At 36.7% G+C, this 20345-nt stretch overlaps 1 protein-coding gene across 2 annotated transcripts in view; it reads right to left on the reverse strand.

Moving 5' to 3' along the window:
- Window positions 1–17522, reverse strand: part of LOC108147982 (roundabout homolog 2) — a 48447-nt gene extending 30925 nt beyond the window's left edge. Inside the window, exons 1-2 of one of the 2 annotated variants that reach the window (XM_017274792.2) lie at window positions 17269–17522; window positions 16993–17179 (exon numbers count right to left, since the gene is read on the reverse strand). In XM_017274792.2, the coding sequence (XP_017130281.1) occupies window positions 16993–17110 (118 nt within the window). In that variant the 5' untranslated portion in view covers window positions 17111–17179; window positions 17269–17522. Of the gene's footprint in view, window positions 1–16992 lie in introns of both variants that reach the window. The other variant, XM_041710342.1, reaches the window with a different exon arrangement.
- Between the last annotated feature and the right edge of the window lie 2823 nt (window positions 17523–20345).

The raw sequence follows: 20345 nt of genomic DNA on the forward strand, positions 1-20345 counted from the left end.
ACCATGCGAAAAGGACCACGAACCGGACCAAAAAGTTGGCTTGTGCGGTTTTTAGCCTTGCGGTGATGTTCAACACCTAAAAAAAAGGGTTCGAAGGATGAGGTCCTTTGTTTTGATTACGCTTCATTTTCCAGTTTGTTTTTGGGAACATCCCCAAACGAACTTTTGCAACTTGCAGCCAAATAATTCAATTAGTAAACAGGGCAAATTTGCCAACAGCAGCGATTGCAACCGACCAGATGGCCCACAGGCCTACTAATTTAGTTTTAATTGCATGCCAAGGAAAGTTGCACTCACATATATACACATATGCATATATGCATTTTACAGACGAAACTAAAACACGACGAAGAATGTAACGACATGGAAAATGCTTGAAATTTGCATAAAAGCAGCAAAGGCATTTGCCCAGCGCTTATGCAAAATGCATCAAATAGTGCTGGCTCTTGGGAAAACGAAAAGGGCGATGCTTTTCTGCAGTAAGCAACTAAAATCCAAGGAACCAAGGAACCAAGTAACCAGGAACCAAGACGTTGTCGAAATGCCTGAAGAAATTGCTGGGTAAAACGTTTCGCCAAACTGGGTTTCACTTAACAAGCAAAATATTTGCTGCAATTTCCTTAAACATTTTCTTTTCCTTTTGGCAGACAGAGGAATGTATAGAGTTGGGGGTCGTAAGTCGCCAGGCATGTGTATGTATATAATAACACACATTTGCTTGGCTACCTCTTGGGCATCTCTCACTGAAGTGGGCAAAGCCAGCTAATGGTAATAGTACATTTTGGAAGCAACTTCATATTAATATGTTTTGTAATTATACCAGTCTCTTTATAAGATCAAATGCAAATGTAATATGTAATATTTTTATATCACATTTTGAAGGATCTAGTAACTATACAAAAACCAAGAGTATTGCAACTTTTTTTGCTGTCTGAAGTTTGTCCACCCAAAAAATTTATATATCTATACAAAATACATAGTTTTATTGCTGTAACTATACAAAAACCAAGAGTATTGCAACTTCTCTTTGCTGCCTGAACTTTTCCCTCCGATTTATATTGTTGTTGTTTGTGGCACTGCATAGTTTGTTGCCGTCGCTGGCGGGTCAAAAAGAAAACAATGGTTTTAAGGACCTGCACTGCTCCGCACCCCACCCCTCTTTTACCCACCCAAAAGTGCGGGTTCCTTCAATGCCTTTGCAAGTTGCTTATGTGTTGCATACTTCAAGGGGCCAGCCGTAGTAGCTTTAGCTGCTTTTGCATCATCAATCAAAGGCAGCCCCATATAAGAAGGAGGTCCTTTATACCCTGCCCCTCCCCCTACGCCCCTACTGTCCAACTTGCCATTGTTGTTTTAATTATAGCTCCGCTCTGAGACTTGCTAATTGTTTTAGTAGCGTACTTTTCGACATACTATACAAGTTTTGTTGTAATCGTTTTTGTTGCTGCCTCCGGCTAAGGAACTATGTTAGTTGGTTTTCCCCGTCCTCGTACTCGTCCTCGAAGGCAAAGTAAAGTAAAGTAGAACGGCCAATGCAATAATTAAATTTTTGCTATAATTTACGTGAAAAGCAGCAACAGCTGCTAAGGAAAATGTGTCTTATAGGGGGCGAAAAGCATCAATAATGGATGGGTGTCAGTGGGGCATTTAGTGATGGAGGAGCTCTCCAAATTGGTCTGAATGTATGTATATTTAATAGGCAAAAAAGTTCATCATCCTTAATTTTGTGTGTCATTCTTAAATATATACATTCTGCATGGAAGGTTGAAGGAGAAATATTTTCTCAGAAGAGTAATACAATTAACTGGAGAAAATTTGGAAGACCGAAAAGAAGGTGGCTTTGACTTGATTTAAAAGGGTCTGAAAAACGTTTATAAATTTTATAAAAATATAATATATATATAACACACTTTTTAAACTAAGGAGTTTTTAAAGCTAAGCTGATTTATCTAAATATACAAAATGAATAAACAAATGATTAACAAACAAAATATATAGCTCCTGACAATTTTCAAACCTATAAATCTGTTTCCTTAAATTTAATATATTTAACTCAATAAAACAAAGTATATACCCACAACATATCGACTGCATTTTAACTCCGAAAATTCCATTCAACATTATATATGTAAATTTCCAATGAAACAAAAAAAAAGTGTTGAAGTTTTTTCCGAACATTTCCCTTTTGCCAACCAAAAAAGTGAGTAAAATTAAACTTTTGTAAACGCCTCGTGTTCGTGTGCCGCAAATTGTTTCCGGGGATGTTGTCGAGAAGTTGTTCTTTGGTTGTTCTTGTTTAGTTATGAATCATAACGACGCACACCCAGCGCTATAACAACCCGAAACAAACCATAAATTGTACCATTTTACTCTTCTCTATCGCAGACAGGGGTGTTTGGCCATGACTCACTTGTTTTTTATTTTGTTTTTCTATTGTTTGTTTTTTTGTTTTCCATTTCGAGGGGGTGTGTTGAAGTGACACTTCTTCTAATTGTTCGTACGTAACATCACCCCCCTTGAAACCGAATTTGACCAGTGAAGTGTTCAAGAGTCACGATGCATTCGACATCCCAGTAGAACTTGAATTTTTTCTTCCGTCTTATATATATTTCCCAACTTTATTTATGCTTAGACAACTTCGACTTGTGCATATAGAGTGCAAGGAGTATAAATAATTCAGGGCACACGGGAGAGCTCACACATTTGCATTGAGAGCTGGGCAGAAAGTTGTGTGCCCCTTGGTAAATGCATTACAATGCTAACAGGGAACGAGTGGAGGGGCTCACAAAAATTCAGCAAATACTTGTGGCATATACACATGCACTGTGAAAAAATATTATTAAGTTTGGAATAGTTTTTAAGTTGCTTTACCATTTTTAGGTTCTAAATGGTATACAAATTTGTACTTTGGTAGGATTTTAATATAGGACATTATACTATCATGACTTTGAATAATTTTTGTCATTTTTTTTTATAGAATGGTTTCTTATGGTTTTTTTTAATGTTACCAACATATTTTATATTTATATATTTATATATTTTGTTTAATAGAATATAGTTCATACTGGGAAGTATTATTTTTGCTTAATTGCTTAAAAGAATGGAAGATACTTTTAAGTTTTAAAGAAATATTGGTGCTTTTAGTTAAGAGTCCCAAAATATATAATTCAACAGAAGTTTCATGAAAACCTTAATTATTTCTTCATGTTTAGCCTGCATAGCCGTGTGCATATCTATACTGCTCCCACATGTGGGTTAGTTTGTCTACAGAGAATCATTGCCAACTATTGCTCCACATTTTCGGTGGGCCTTCTTTCCCCGAATTCCCTTTTGGAAAAAGCATGTGTCCAATATTTGGCATACATATGTATGAATCCATGTAGATACAACTGCACTTGGCTTGGGTTTTTGGCTTCAGTTTGGAGCCTTAACGGCAGCTTAGTCTCCAGCCAGCCATACCTGACACTATGCAAAAACCACCTGCAAAAACAGACACACTCTCATCCGCCCACACACACAAACACTTTCGAACATCGTCTATCGTACATCGCACATCGCACATGGCAAATGCAAAGTTTTCACATTGAATTTTCCGGCGCAGCGCATCCGGTGACAAATCCTTGGATCCTAGGAACCTTGGGCCCCCATGTCCTGTGTATTTTTGTGAGTGGGTGGAAGGATGAAAGTGTCAGTTATCCCAGTTACAATTCCCAGTTAGATCTATCTGGTAAAAGTGTGCAGGCTTTGCAGTCAAGCTTCAGTTCAAGCTGCAAATGCAAGTGGGAGATTTGCGAAATTAGGGAATATTTTGAAAACCAAAATAAAGGTGAATAAATTAGTATTAAATTCTTGAATTTAGTTATCGCTTATATTATACCAAGTATCTGAAGCGCAGATCATTAACTGTGTTATTCCTTTATTCCTATTATGTTTCCCCTTTTTGAATTTTTAAATTTTTTAATTATTCAACAATGGACAAGTTTATGTAGTGTCTTGTCAAGGAAACCAAGCTAGAGTATTCCCAACTTTACCCAAGCTTAAGTTAAAATTGTTGCAGCAACTAAATTTTTTCGTGTCCCAAAACTTTGTCGAGCGTGAAATGTTACGAGGGGAATTCGCTACTCTTTGTCGTTTTGGTCCAGAGGAGCAGCCACAAGTATATATAGTATTTTTATTTGCACACGGGGACATTTGCGATTCCAGTTGGGCGATGGCTCATTAAGCAGGAGCACCTGGAGCAGCTGGAAAATGGGAGCCAAAAGCAGGAGCAGGAGTCAAGGATGTGGCAGCTGTCAAGCTGCTGTGTCAAATGCTAATTAAAATCAAGCGCCATTCGCTTGTTCAAACACAAATCCTGTCCGGGTACAGGTAAAACTGAAACTGAAACTGAAATCGGTGGAAGGACATGGCAGGACACCATGGAACGGCGCCATCATCATCATTATCCCTGTCATCGTCAACAGCAATCAAGATAAAAGATAAGTTAAATGCCGAGGGGGAAGCTCGCTATTCCTGTTTGTTTGTTTTGTAATAAAGTCCTGCCGCGTAGCCACGCCCCCTTTTGCCAGCATCAAAGAAAACTTGGGCTTTTTGGGGCTAGTGATTTGAACGCTTGATTGCTTTCAGTCAGGACGACGATGGGACCGAAAGGACCAAAAGGACGAAGACGAGTACGTGCCAAGCACCCAGGATATAGCACTCCACCAGAACAGCATAACAGTGTGTTCATGTTAATTTCTATCTGCCTGATTGCTGGAGCTTCCTTCTCCAAAACACGTTCGCCTCATAATTTTGGGAGTGAAAATTTTCAATTAAACTTAATTGCATTAAAAGCGAAGGGTTCAATCTGTCGTTATAGTCGTTGTCCTCCGTTATCCCTGTTTTTTTTCGGGGGGGACACATTTAACCCCCTTTTTTGGGCTCCTTTCATTAGTTTGTGCCCGGCTTTTTATGGTCTCTGAAACTTTTTATGCTGCAATGCGTTTTATTTTCCAAAATGAAGTTTCGTAGAGGGTTTTCATTTTTGAAGGAGGTGTCTCGGTTTTTTTGGGGTGTTTCGTGGTTGGACCCCTTTGAAATATGGCATAATTTAGTTTCGGATCCCGTTTTATGTACACCCATAAGTCATTAAGTTTTTGTGCTCGCTAGAATATTATTTTGAATTGGTTTCGGTGGGTTGCAAAATTTTTGATTAAATTCATGGCAACATTATTTTTGGGCCTAATAGCGGCATTAAGTCATATTGAAATATTAAAGAAAATATATAATTTACTGTTTAAAATGGCTAATGATTTAAAATCAGAAATGAAAAGGTGTTTTAAATTTTATTAGGGTATAATAATAAGTGAGTCTTCTACATATTTTTTATTTTTAAAATGGCTACCAAATCACCAATATAATTTATTAATAAAAGTGTTTTATAGAATAGTATTAAGGACTTTAAAATAAGCCCATTTATTTAATAGCTTGATAAAATTGCTGGATTTTAATTGATTAATTGGATTTGTATTAAAAGTTAACACATTGGTATATATGTTTCTTATATTCTTTATTCCAAACAATTTCTCAGGATTAAAACAATTGAAAGAATTTTCTCCGCACTCTACTAAATTAACACCCTGATGAATAAGTACTTACCAGTAAAAAATGGTTCGCTAAAAACACACCCACTAGACTTGTATAGTCCTTGAAAGAGACAGCTAAAAAAAGAGCGAAAGAGAAGGGGAGAAAGCCTTCTTCAGTATTGGAATCCGTTTCAACACCTACACAGTGCCCGCAAAAAGGACTTCCACTCAATCTAAGCGTTAGGCAAACATTTTTACCGCACTTCCAGATTTTTTTTACCCCCCCTTTTTTTGTTCCTGTGTAAATTGCAACGCATAAATCTTTGTGACAAACAGACGAAAGCGAGAGGCAGATGAGGAGAACGAAGGACAAACACTCAAAAACACAATAGAAGTGACGCGACAGCCATTTTTCAAAAACAAAACATGCATCACAAAACGATCCAGCACACACACAAAAAAAAATATCTAGAAGAGGAGAAATTGGAATGAGAAGTGTGAGTTGAAGGAGCATTCTGACAAAAAACACTTGATGTAGTATATGGGGATTTGGGTGGAAGGGGTTTGTGGAACGCATGATTGTCTTAATGGCTTCGACATGTTTGCAAAACGACTGTCAAAAGCAGGCAAAGGCAATGGCAATGGCAATGGCAATAGCAGTGGCATTGGCATTGGGCTGTGCTCCACCAAGATGAAAATCGAAATGGAAAGCTGGAGCTGGTAGCTGCTAGCTAAAACAGAATCTGAAGCTGGAAAACCGGCAAAGGCGTCATCAGAACCACCACCACCAGAACATGGCATCAAATCACAGATTCTGGCGTTCACAGTTCCGCTTCAGTCACTCAAAGTTGGAGTTCCCCCTTCGATTTTGGGCTGTGTCTTTTCGATTTCTCGGTCTTCTTGTCTTTTACTATTTGCAGCTGTGAAAGCGACTAGAGATGGGAGTTGGCCATGACTAAGTCGATTATCATTTGATTTCTTATACATAAAAGGTAAAAAAACACATTACATTTCTAAAACTTAATATTATTATTATTTTTTGGAAAAAGGCAATTGTATTTGATTTTAACAGTAAAAGTAAATAAGACGAGGTTTAAATCTATTAATAATATTATTTTCATAGATAATTGACTTAATAAATAAAACATGCATATTTTTAAATTAATATTGTAAAATATAAAATAATGTTTTTAAGAACTCGAGAGTTTATTATTTAAAATAATTTAATTTGTTGTATAAAAAATAGAAACTACAGGCTGTTCTCAAAAAATGTTTAAAGTATTTACATAAAATGTATATGTATATTATATTTATATATATTATAATATTATATTAATATTGTTGTATATTTTAATTTATTGCTTTGAATTTCATATTTAAATAATTGGCTGTGTTTCGGCATCAAGTTTGGTTTAAAACACTTCTGTTGGTGACACGATGCCATCATTATTTGGGACACACTTGGGTTTGTCATCTGTCTACTTCTTGGTTGCGTTTTCCCTGGCTTCTATTTCTTTTTTTATTTCGGCATCTCTTGCATCACAAATCTATGTTCTGACAGGCAAAGTCACTCAGTCATGCAGCCGCACACTCGATGCGCCCCCAAGTCACAAAACCATCGAAATTCAGAATGCCTCTTCTATAGAGTTTCTTACCCATAGCAAAAAAAAAACGCTGTAGGTAACAGCCCAAGCGAAACCCAATCGCACACTTAGACATGTTCGGCCTGGCGGGCCTATCTGCACAAATTGCAAATTGAATTTTTCACCTGAATGCGTTGGAAAGGTGGAGAGTGAGGAGCTTGTCTGCATGTGTAATTATCGTTATCGATATCGCTCATACGCCCAGTTGGCTGGAGTTGCTGCTGACAAACTCAGACAAGTTGCGTTAAACTGTTTTTGGAGCGGGGCGGGCATTTAACCCTCGTTAAGCAAAATCGAAATTAACGCCGACGCATTCGTCCTTTCGTCCATGTGAAAAAGGACACTTTTAATGCTGCCCCCCAATCCTTGTTTTGAGTTCAGCCTATGAAGTTATTAAAAGTAAATTAGGGTTGCTAACCAGCAGAAACCGAAAACGAAACCGAAACCAGTTTTCCTTCTTTCTCATGGGTGGGTGGTTATATCTGTCACCCACCCACACCCACACCCACGCCCCTTTTACCACCCACTCCCTTATCCTTTTTCGGTTTTTAGGGTTGCGTGCCTTTGACGCATTTCAGTTTTCAGCTTTCAGCTTTTGTTTTGCTTCTGTTATGTCTGCAACTGGTTTTGTTTTGGGTTCTATATGTCCATGTTGTATTTTCTGCTTAACTTAATTGTCAACAGGGGAATTTTTAAAACTATGCCATAGTTTCGCTTTAGTCAGCTAGTTGTTTTTTGGGATTTTGTCTGTCAACTTTCAATTATTTCCAGATTTGTTAAATTATGGGTAAGGCTGTTTGTAAAGGAGCGTTCTGTGGAAATTGATTTTTAATTGGCGGTGCTCTAAGCGCTCAAAGGCAATGTGTCAACCATTGTCTGATTGAGAATGCAACTGGGTTATAGTGTGTATGGCTTTATGAATAATTCAGAAGATAAGGTTGAATGCCTTCAATTGGGTTTAGCGATTCGCTTTTAATGATTTCTGGGAGTTTCCTGTTCGTATTTGAGCAGCTGTCAATTTATAATTATTTAAAATATTTAAAGAAAATTCTAAAATCGTAATGCTTTTTATTTTAATTAATTTAATTCAATTGTTTATTATGCGCTATACTCCCTTCAGTAAAATATTTATGTATTTCATTTGAGAATCTTGTCTTAGTGCTTAAAACTAAACTCAAATGATATACAAAATTCCAACAAACCCAGAATTTTTGGTCCTCTTCTAACATTATTTTTGATATTTGGTATTTTCTTATTTCAATTAAAAATATTTAAGTTTTTTGTGCATAACATATTATTTTAAAAATTTTAGGGTAAACAATTTGAATGAATTTCCTTGCAATCACCCCCAAAACCACAGATCTCAGGCCTAAGGGCGTGGCACACACCCAGTAAAAAACACACACAAGCAGACACACACACAGCGGCACACCTTTGAAGTGCAACAGCGAGGGCCGCGGGGTAAAGTTGAAAAGTGCGCTTGTTAACATTCCTTAATTGCTGTTGTTGTCACAGCCGCGGGGTTAACTTCTCCCAAGGGGGCGGAAGAGGTAGGTAGGTAGACAGGGAGTGAAAGAGATGGGTAGACAGGTGTGAAAGAGAGGGGGAGTGCGGGGCTAAAAAGGATCCCCAACAAGGATGTCGACAGGCGACAATGACGAGTGCAATTATACAAAAACTACTTAGGCGCGCATCCTGCCTGTCAGGAAAAGCAGGCGATAAAGGAAAATATGGAGTGAAAAGGAGTTAGAGTGAAAGAGAGAGAGCCAAAGCAGGCAGTGCAAAAGAGAAAGGCAATCCCGTCTCCTGTCGTTGCAACAAAATTGAAAGAAAATTCACTTTCGCGTTTGTAAATTTGTCAACATCCTTGAGAAAAGCAGCAGTGAATGAGGAAGAAAATAGCTCGGGGCTGGCGTTGACAAGTGCAGGATGCAGGCCACAATGCAATTTCAGTTAAGTCTCTTATAATAGGAAACTCAAGCACTTTGGCTCACAAACAGAACAGAACCGAACAGGAGAAACGTTAACGGCAGCGGGAAACGGGAAACGGGATTGGGCATCGGAAACAGGAACTAGAAATGCAATGTAACACTGCCAGAATTTGTGATAAAATAATAGAGATTTTATTTTATATAAAGTAAGGATTTATTGTGTAAATATAGGAAAGAGAATAAATAATCCCAAACCTTTTTAGGGCTATGTTCAAGTAAGTATGCTCCCATTAACAGGATTAAAACCATCAATTTAATAATCCTAAATCAGTTTTCGCTTATTCAATGTTTGGTTTTCACTAATAGTTTAATATTATCTTTAGCAATAAAATAAAATAAGACAATATGACAAATTTAGTGGCTATAAATAAATTCATTAGTATACATAATAAACAATTTATCTTTTTATATATTTGTATATATAACTTATTACATATATTTGTATTTGTATTAATACTTTTTGGGCAAGAACATTATTTTACTCGATTTAACTTCCATTTTAGGAAGTATGATAGGCCAGGAATTTGTTTTAACTTTCATCTCAGTGTGAATGATAGGCCTTTGAAATGAACAACCTTTTCAGAGCTGCCAATTCTCGCAGTGCCTTGTCAGTCATTGTGTTGCCTAACTACATTTGTCATTAAGTCAATAAGCGCATTGTGCTTAAATGCACATAAAATAAAGCCTACAATGGAGAGCCGAGTAAAGCCATAAAACGAGCAGAACCTGAGAACCTAAACGGGAAAAGTGGGATGGGATTTTGAGGAGCAGAGAACCAGAGGACCAGGACCAAAACCAGGAAGGATCCATCTCATCTGCTGACGACAAAGCCGATTTATGCCCAATTGGATTTGCTGCTAAGAGCCACAATTCATGTTTTTATGACCGGATGCCTATTACGCAGAAAACCCAAAAAACCCCCCGAAAAACCGAGCGAAAGTTCGTCCTCATTTTTTTAATAAATATAAAATGTCCTATGGCCAGCATACAAAAGGTAAGTCAACAAAAGATGGGACTGAAATGGAATGCTTAGCCTGGGCCATTGATAAGCAGCTTGGACTCGGGTCAGCAGGCATGTCCTTTTCATTTCATTTCTTTTCTTTTCTTTTGACTTATTTTTTGTATTATTTTGTTCGCTCATATCAACAATATCCCTGTCGTCGGCCTTTCATTCGATTTGCTTGTTAAAAAGCTCAAATTTTATGGCCTCTCGTTGGGCAACAAGTCAGTTTATCGATTCACCGAGATACCGAGAAAGGACAATGAAATGGGCTTGGCTACAATCTGCTGTCCTGGCAATTTTCAAGCGAGAGCGTTCATCATCTTGGGCCAGCTTTGACATTGATAAATTATGCACAGTTCTCTTCGATATTTCCGGCGCAACAAATGGTGAAGACGGAAAAGTATGGCTGCGATTTTCCTTGGCCGTAGTCAAAGGCAATGAGTTGGCAAAAATTATAAGTCATAAAAAGGCGGCAGAAAGGGTTAACGAATGGCATTTAAAATTTAAGTGCCCCAAAGATGAATCCGCTTAAGGATTTAGGGTTGATAAGAGTTCTCAAGTTAAAGTTTAATGTGGCTCTGGACTTTAAGTGAGCTATAATAAGAGAGAGAATATTTAAAAAGATGAAAGCGGCAGTTGAGTCTAAAAAAGCTGTTGAAATTTTGAAATACGATAAAATGTATAAATCTAACATTTACATTACTTCCCCTTTATGTTAAATTTAACTTGTAATTTCTTTAAATACTCATTTAAATTTGTAATGGCCCCACTACTCATGAACTTATGCGGAAATGAAGTTCTTCAATTATAAACTTCACTCTTGATTACTCCAGTTCCGTTTATTTAGCCAAACTAAATGCACTAAAGGGAAAAACTTTTACGCCCACTTCAATTTTCAGTTTGTCAGCTGAACTCTCTGCCTCAGCCACTCAATCTTTTTTCCCTTTTTCGCTTCCCTTCCATTTGCTGCACTTAAAATTATAACCTACATTTAACATTTTCTGCACTTTTTACAAAGCAGCTTACGCTAACGCCCAGCAATTTTCGTTCATGAATTGACAACTTTGACATAATTGACTGCCAGTGCACTAAAGCACCCACAATGCGAAAAAAAGATGAAAAAAAAACCACAAAATAAATAAATAAAATTTGCAACAACCCATAAACACCGCAAGTCCTTGAGCAGCTGGTATAAAAGTATATAGTACAGACGAAAAAAAAAAAACGCTGCAATGCAATGACGATAATGAAGAAGGGAAAATTACAATAAAAAGCTGGGGACTATTTTTATAACAATTTGATTATATTATGAACTTAAGCATTTATCTTCCGCTTTTTGGGGTCGTCATCTTCATTAGCACATTAAAATGTCAATGACACTTGCTCCGCAGGTTCGCGGACCCTTTTTTTCCGCCTTTCCCCGGCCAAAGGGTAAGTATTTGAAAAATGCGCGAGAAATGCGAAAGCGGAGTGGGAGTTTCACCAGCACATCATCACTGACCGCATGGCATTCTTATTTTTTCCCATTTTTTTGTTTTTTGTTTTTGCTTTATGATTGCTTGACGGCGCCGCAGAATGGCAGATTGGTGGGAAAAGAGGTCCTGGAAAATATCAAACTTGTCGTAAAAAATATGCTCAACACTTGTTTATGTCGTCATATTAGGGCACTCTACTTTTAAAAGGACACAGTGAGATGTTATATGTTATAATATTAACTTATAATTATATATAAATTTAATAATAAACATTTAAATGGCTTATAATAAATATCTATTTTTGTATATCTTTTCATTTGTTTATAGGATAGTAATGCCTTTCATTTATTATCATTTATAGTAGGTTTATAAAATATATAGTTGGAGTTGTGATGCGAGATTTGATTAAATCAGTTTTCATATATAATTTGATTTAATTGTTTGCTTTGGTAAGGATTTTGTTTGTGTTCATTTTAGTTTTCGACCTTGGAATATAATTTAATGATAATTCTATAAGTGCAAATAAGAATAAACAGGCTTATGCTATTAAATTTTCGTTATACCAAATAAGCTGGCAACAGGCTAAGCATTTTAACATATTTATATATTTCTTAAAATTTACTGAATCTTCTATTTATACAGTTTTTGTTTAGCTTTCTAGAGAATATTGTGCAATGGCCTTAAACCCCCAAACAATGATAGTCTTGTGTTCTGTGGCTTGAGTATAATAACCAATTTCCCAACACGCTTTTCAAACTTCAGCATTTTCCACCGAGAGCATAAAAGTTTCGCCTTCGGTTCATTATGCAAAATATACTCCTGCCTTTTGTTGATGTTTTTGTTTCCGTATTTTTGCCAGTGTTAATTTTTTCGCCTCTTTCATTTTTAATGGCAAACTCGAGCACTTTAAAGTTTTGATGGCCTCATTGCGCCTTGGCAGCTGTTTCAGCCACGTTTACTATGGCAATTCATTAGGCTCAATTGCCCCGCTCCGTTGCTGCTGCTATAGCTCTTCTTGTTATTTTCATGGCTGTTGTTGCAGTTTCTGCTACCCGCTGTTCTATTGTTGTTGGCCCAGTTCGGATAATAATGAAATGAATTATGTTTTCACATGGCAAACACTTGAAGCTCAGCGGGTAATCGCAAAGATGGCAGGAGAATTTGGATTAGCATTGGTCCGAAAACCCACACACACACAGAAAACAAGGACGAGAAATCGCTTAATTAACTTAATCAAAATATGGCGATTATGAGTTCGCTTTCAATGGCATATCCTGCATGTCCTTTTGTGGACATTGTTTGCTTAGTGCGTTTGCCCCAACAAACAAATAAACAAGTATCCGTGTGTGCGCATCTCTTTTATTTGTATTATGACAGCCGTTCAATTGATGCATAAATTAATTAAAATTTTCCCTCGTGTGTGTGTCTCTGTGCATCCACTATACAGGACTATCTGCCTGAATGGTCCTTTGGCCTAAGGCTAAGATAAATTACAATTTGACAGGACCAACGTTGTGAATACAACTGGAAACTGGTAATTGCTTTGGATGGAAATTTTGTGTGTACAAGCAGTAGCAATTGACTAAAATATACAGATTAATAGTTAGTGTAATTTAAACTAAGTCAAATATTTTTTAAAAGTTTTGTTTTAATGGAATAAAATAGGTTTAAGTAATAGAGCCATACATAACAATAAGGAAATTCAAATTAGTGTAATGTTAACTTAGCCAAATATTTTTGAAATATTTGGTTTAAATAGAATATGTAATAAAATCATTTTAAATCATAAAGCCCCACTTTACAATAAAAAAATTAGAACAAAATACATTTTAATTCTCATTTTTTCAGAAATGTTTGTAATGCTTTTTCTTTATTTAACCCTTTTTTTGCTTGCCTTAATTTTGTCTAGTCAATTACCACTGTGTTTGATAAGCTCCCAAGTAAATATTTTCTCCTTTCCAGCTGGCTGTCAATTTCTAAAATATTTCTATATATTTAATAGACTGCAAATTAATTCCATATTACTTTATTACTGGGCTGGCCAGGTCCTTTTCCCTTTAGGAATAAATACCTTCGCCTTTTCAATTAACTCGAGTCTGGCCAAATAATACCTATTCTCCTGGGCACCGACAACGAAGTCGGAAAAGAGCAAAATTCAAGGCAGGTCCTTTGAGTTATTTGGTAGAAAAGTCTTAAAGGCAAAACGCTGGGGTTCGTTCTGGCATCGGCATCTAAAATAATTTAACCCTTTCTCCCCCACCCACGTATTTTTAAAGTAATTTAATGCCTGAGCAACGCAAGGGAAGACCCTCCACACATTCCGTAGAGATATGGCAAGTTTTGCTGTCTGCCATTGATGCCGCAGGGTTAAAGGGCAAAAATAGATTCGGCATGGCTACATGGGGAATATTTCATGGCACTTATCAAAGGCAGCAACAATTTAGGTTAAATACTCATTAATATTCCGGTCTGCAAAACTTTTTTCCTTAGATGGCTCTACTGCTGGCTCTACTCCTGTGTTTTTGCCAAATAAATTTATGCCCTTTGCTTTTGGCCGCCGCTAGGCACGAGGCCCAAAAATATAAGACAACCGAGTGTAGTCCTTTTCTTGAGTCCCAGCCAAATAAATAAGCACACGCACATGCCGGGGAAATACTACACACACACACACACAGAGGCAAAAACATACAGAAAAAATTAATTTTGCGTAGCCTACTTTCTTCGGGGGGCCGAAACAAAAATGAGCGAAAGACAAAAACAAGCGGAACAGCAATTTCCCAGGAAAATGATAATTGCCTGGTAACGTAGTCTACAAAATGCATAATTTATAAATTAAGCAAAGTTGAGGAAAGTTGAGAAACGGAAAGTATGGCAAACAACTGGGAGCCGTTATGCGAAAATGGCATACAAATTGGGCCAAAGGATGTAACAGATATGGCAAGAAATAGGTAAAAGCAAATAGTGACGAAATTCATACGGTCTAGCTGAATTTTGTGTATTGTTTATATAATTTTAGTACTTTTTAAATTATAAACAGAATCCGTTTCATATAAATATTTGTTTAACTAAAGCATTAGTACTCGAAATATTTATTTTGATTTACAATTTTAATACTTTGTGCTCCTGAAAAAAGCTGTAAGCCCTGCCGACAACAGAGGTGTGATTAAATTAACTCAAAGAAAAATCTTTGCCCAAAGAATTTAATATTCTTTTATTGGACACACCGCACACACGCAGAGGAGCGGATCCAAGCAACCCACTAAAATGCCAATATATTTTTTGCTCCAAAATTTATTGCATACTTTTCAGAGTGGAAAAAACAGAGGGAGCGGGTCAGTGAGTGTGTGGGAAAGGGAGCAAGATATACGGGAGCAGGAACACGCGTGTTGTCGGGATTTATTTATTTACTCCTCCATATCCTTCATCCTGCATTTTGCGGATTTTGTGCGCTGATAAAAATTTTGACATGCCAAACGAGGGGAGTTTTTCGCGGTGGGTGGTATAAGGGGGGATAATGGGTAGCCCGAAGAGGATGTAACAACAAAATGACAGGATATTATTCAATTGAATTCGTTTACATGCATGAACTACATAATAAAAATGCCCTTAACCAAAAAAGGAGAGCCAAGCGTAAAGAACGCAAATTGAACAGCAACAGCAGCAAAAATGGGAATGTACACACATCTACCATGAGTATACACCTACGGAAAATATGAAATATCTTTTGTATCATTTGTGGTCGTTTTTCTTTTTTTTTTTTGGAACAACATTTACATATTCATTCCGTTCACTTTTGGTGGAGTGTAGTGGGAAGGCCCTTATTAAATGCGCATATTTTATACAACAGAAGCAGTCCGCTTGAGTCATGGCCCTGAGTACTTTGAGTATGAGCATTCAGGCCCACGACTCGAATTCATACTCATTTCGGTTAGTTAGGCAGCCCAAGGGGAATCCCCATCTCGTCCTCGTTTCTAGCCAAAAACATTTTCCACTAATTTGCTTTTGGGCGTGTGGAAACTGCGGAAATTGTTTTGCGTCTGGCATAAAAGTTTTCCACATACGAGTATTCCCATTTGATGGCTACAACTTAATGGTGAGATAAGCAAGAGTTATGAATTATAGTTGGCAAAAGTTTTTGCGGCGGAGGAAGTAATCAATGCATTGCGTTTAAGTATGTTTGGCCGGATGAAATGATTCTGGCAATGCCTCGAAGTTATCAAGCAGTTTGGGCCAATAAATGCAAATCAGGAAATATATGCTAATCTGGCAAATAAACTTAAGTTATGTTTAGGTTGGATGAGCAGGGATATAAATTCAGAATGTTCATTGCAGCTAAGCTGTATAAATGATGACAAATGTTTAGTATTTGATTTTGGAAATTAATTTAAAATAAGTTAAGTATATCCATCTATACTATTTATACCTAACTTTAATTTTAAGTGCACACTTGTTTTATCAAAAATGTTACAATTCAATAAAGTTGTTTGTTTATTAATTTATTTTTTTTTAATATTAATCAAAGTTTCGTTCATGGAAACCCAAACTTGGAATTAAAAAAAACAAAGATAAATAGAAACTGAATTTAGTTTTAAATTAATAAATCATTCAAAAATCAAAAGAAAACATAACTATCTGCTATTATTTATCCCATTTAGAACTTGGATAAATTAAAAATAGAAATAAATACAAATGCCTTTAAATAATAAATATATTATGCATATATCCTATCTAAGTACACCTTATTCTTGACTTGGCACATACAGAAATGTACTTATCCCAAATATTTTTCTATCTGGGACAAGACTGACTCTCGAATGCAGATTCCCAGACAACCTAGCGTATCAATAAACCAGCATTCATATGCATTCGAGTCTGAAATCGCAGGGATTCCATTCGGAATCCAGCTCGTAGCTTTGTGCCCATTCAACACCTGCCGGCAATCATCATAAATATGCCGGGCTCCCAAAACTTCTCGGCCAAGTGAGGTTGAATGTTGAATGCTGCCTGCTGCCTGCTGGATGTTGGATGAGTTAAATGCAACTCATTACGGGATCGCACAGCCATACAAATGTCATACATTCACGAGCTTGCACTTCTCTCTCCCTCTGTTGAGCAATTTTCTATGGAATATTTGCAATTGCAGGCCGGCTGAATTGCACTTCAATTGCACCCCGAGTACACCCCCTTTTTTGTGGCAGCTGCACAAACAGAGAAAATGCCAGGCAAACTCAAACACCCAGAAAGGAAGGAAGGAAATCCATGACCAGGATGGGTTTTTTTTATATATATATTCTATTTTTTTGTAGTCCAGCTTACCTTGTGCATGGGTCCACTTGAGCAGGAAAACGATGAATACGAAACGTAAATCCATTTTACAATTTTTTACAGTATTTCGCCTTAAGATAAACTGGCTAAAAAAGCGTAGCAAGAGCATTTATTTGCCCAGACACCGACACTCACTGGCACACACACTCAACTCAGGGAGCAAAACTCCCACAGGGATCTAGATATATATATATATATATACTATAAATATATATATATATATACTATAAATATATATATATTCGTGTTGCTTGATTTTTTACACACAATTCGTTACATTTCCCCTGAAGTTCACATTGTATTTTGCGGCTCAAATGCTTTCGCTTCATTTTGGCCAGGCCAAAATTGGCCAAAGTCTAGCCGGCCCATGTCCGTGTGATATCAATTAGCTGAATTCCGAGGAAAATCGCACTTCGTTTGTTTATGTTTGGCCCCAAGAACCAAAAATCGCCAAAAAACTCGACACGCGCTCACTTTTCGGCTCGCAAACCGTTGGCGGCAGTAACCAAAACTCAACTGAACGGCTGAGCCGATGCCGAAAGTTGATATGGGGGTTCCTTAGCACCAGAGACCGAGAACAGTCCACAGCAATGTTCGCTGGGGTGGTGAATTCCGCACTTCGTTGTGGCTCGGACTTTTCGTAATTTGACTGGGGAAAGCGAAGGAAACTTTTCGGAGTGAATTCCTGCAGGGAAATCAGCTGTTTTGGAGCGGGGAAAACCCGAGGAAAAGAGAGGCAGTAAATATATGTAAGGGAACTTGGACGGGTCTAGTGATAAGAAATCATATCAGCCAAAATATCATACTATATACAAAACGTGCCTCTGATTTATTTATACACTTAAATACATTTATAACCAATAAGTAATTGCTTAATAAAATTATAAATATATTTAAAAACCTTAAAGCTAATTTATACACTAAATTACTAACTTATATTGCTTTATTTTTAAGTAACTTAAAATGTATTCTGTCTAAAACCCATATATTATCTGGTCCCAGCCAAGTTTGTTTATTATCAGACCTGAGCATAAACATTTGTTGCTGAATCCTGCCGGCAAAAGTGGTGAGTCTGCGCATTAAGCACATAAACAACATTTTCGGAGTTACAACCGGAATTCCTTTGCTCTCTAAGTGCTTACAAAAACTTTGAGAGAAAGGTGAAAAATATTTACAAAGAGAAATTGGGAGTCAGAAAGAGTAACGAGTCAAATTTGAATTTCAAAAAATAACCGTCGAATTCCAATGCACTTGTGGAAATTTTATACTGCTTGTCAACAATTAAGCTTTACATTTTAATTTTTAAATTGTACAATAATTTCATACTGTTCTTTTAAAATTTTATGAGCTTAAGAAAAATTTACTTATTAATTTTTTCCAGCACTTTTTAACTATTTACATCTATTATTCATTTAGACATTCTTTTATGCATGCATTTACATTTATAATTTATTTTTTAACAAACATTGAATTATTTTAATTGAATTAAATGCATTTTTATAATCTTTCTTTTACATTCTCAATACATTGTCGTACCATATATAAGTATTTGCTTTAAATTCTTATATTCTTGCTGTTTAAATATATTTATAAATTTATCGAATGGTTTGCTTTTTAAGTAAATAAATAGACTTTAAGAGCTTTTAACATTTATTTTAATCATTCTTAAGATTTTGCTTTTCAAATAAATGTATTGATTAATTTAAAGTTTTATTTTAAAAGCCAATAGAGAAACTTTAATTCATTGTTCCCCTGATTTAATTAACCTGACTTCTGCCTTGGGCTTTGTATTCCCCGAAGGCATTAAGCATTTAAACTTCCTGTTAACCTGCATTTGAGGCCAATCTGCTGAATGCAACCAAACATCAGTGGCATAGTTAATTAGGAACCGACATCGTCGTCGTTCAACTGCTGATGCACCGCAATCAAAATTAGCTCAGTGGCTTGCGGTGGTGCACTTTGGTGCCCGGGAAGGCCCCGTTCTAAATCGGATAAACAACAATTAAAATGCTACAAATTGCACATACAAACATCCTTCAATGGGATGTCACTTACCTTACCCCTTATCCTTGCAGTCCGATAAGTATCGTCTTTTTGTGCTGCTCCTGCTGCCTTCCTTATTTTCTTCAATTATTTCCGATTATTACCAGGAGAACGAAGTGAAGGTATATAGGGTGGATGCTTGAAAATCCATGTTAATTGCTATTTTGCTCCCATTGGCTTTAAAAATCCTTGCAAGAAAACTAACAACCTGGGGGTCAGATTTTCCTGATTTGCCATTCATTCTACAGCCAGGACAATAACAACTCGGAGGGAATATCCTTGTTGTTCCCCTAATGTACTTTCCTTTTGCTTTTGCTTTTGCTTTTGCTCGTGGGAAAAGAGAAACCGGAAAAGCGGGAAAGCGGGGGAAAATCGTGGCCAGTGTGAAAGGAAAACCGAAAGAGAGGCAACTAGTTGGGTGGGAAAATGGAGGATATGGAGGACAGAGAAATTACAGTGACGACCCAGTAAAGTAAGTTCCGAAGATAAACTGCAATCGAAGGACGTTGACTGAATGATAAATTACACTTGACAATGGGCACCCCCATGTGTGTGCGGATGTTTCCCTGAGTCCTGTCCAGGATTCCATTTCTTTTCCTTCCCCCCCACAGCTGCCCTTCTCTTGCTCGTTTGTCATAAGTTTACTTTTAATATAAAAGTTTCCTCGCTTTGGTAATGTTGAAAAGTGATCATCGTGATAATTACACGGCCATAACGATGGGACTGATACACAGTGGTAAGAGAGTTAATAAAAAAGAGAAACAAATATAAGGAAATTAAAATGCTGGTAATTTAATAGCACTAATATATAGAATGAACTTATAATCTTAGCTTTTTAAACTTCTGAGTTACTAAAATTGAAAAGCTTAAGACACTTTAAACATTTATAACATTTTGAAGTCGTTGTGGAAAGTATAGTTCATAATCTTTTTTTTAGTTATTAAATTATAATAAAAAGTTACATATATGTTATGTTTAAACAACCATTAAAAGTATGCAAAATGAGTTTTAAATTGCACACTTTTAAAACTTCTAAATTTATGACAACACTTAAGCACTTATTTGTTTAATTTAAAATGCATTTATAAATAGATACACCGCTGTCAACCCATATTTCATGGCAAAGTTTTGCAGCAATTTTCGCATTTCTTGACACCTCTCCGGTCACAGTGGTTTTCCGCGTCCCCGAAGATTTATGTGCTCATGTGGTCAGAGATACGGAAAAGCTGGGAAAGCCCCCCCGCCAGGAATTTTCATCCAGCTCCCCAGTTTTTTCGGTTTCTTGAGTAGAGTGGAGTGTC

The sequence above is a fragment of the Drosophila elegans genome, unplaced genomic scaffold, assembly GCF_018152505.1.
Source record: "Drosophila elegans isolate 14027-0461.03 unplaced genomic scaffold, ASM1815250v1 contig_814, whole genome shotgun sequence".
Taxonomy (NCBI): Eukaryota; Metazoa; Arthropoda; class Insecta; order Diptera; family Drosophilidae; genus Drosophila; species Drosophila elegans.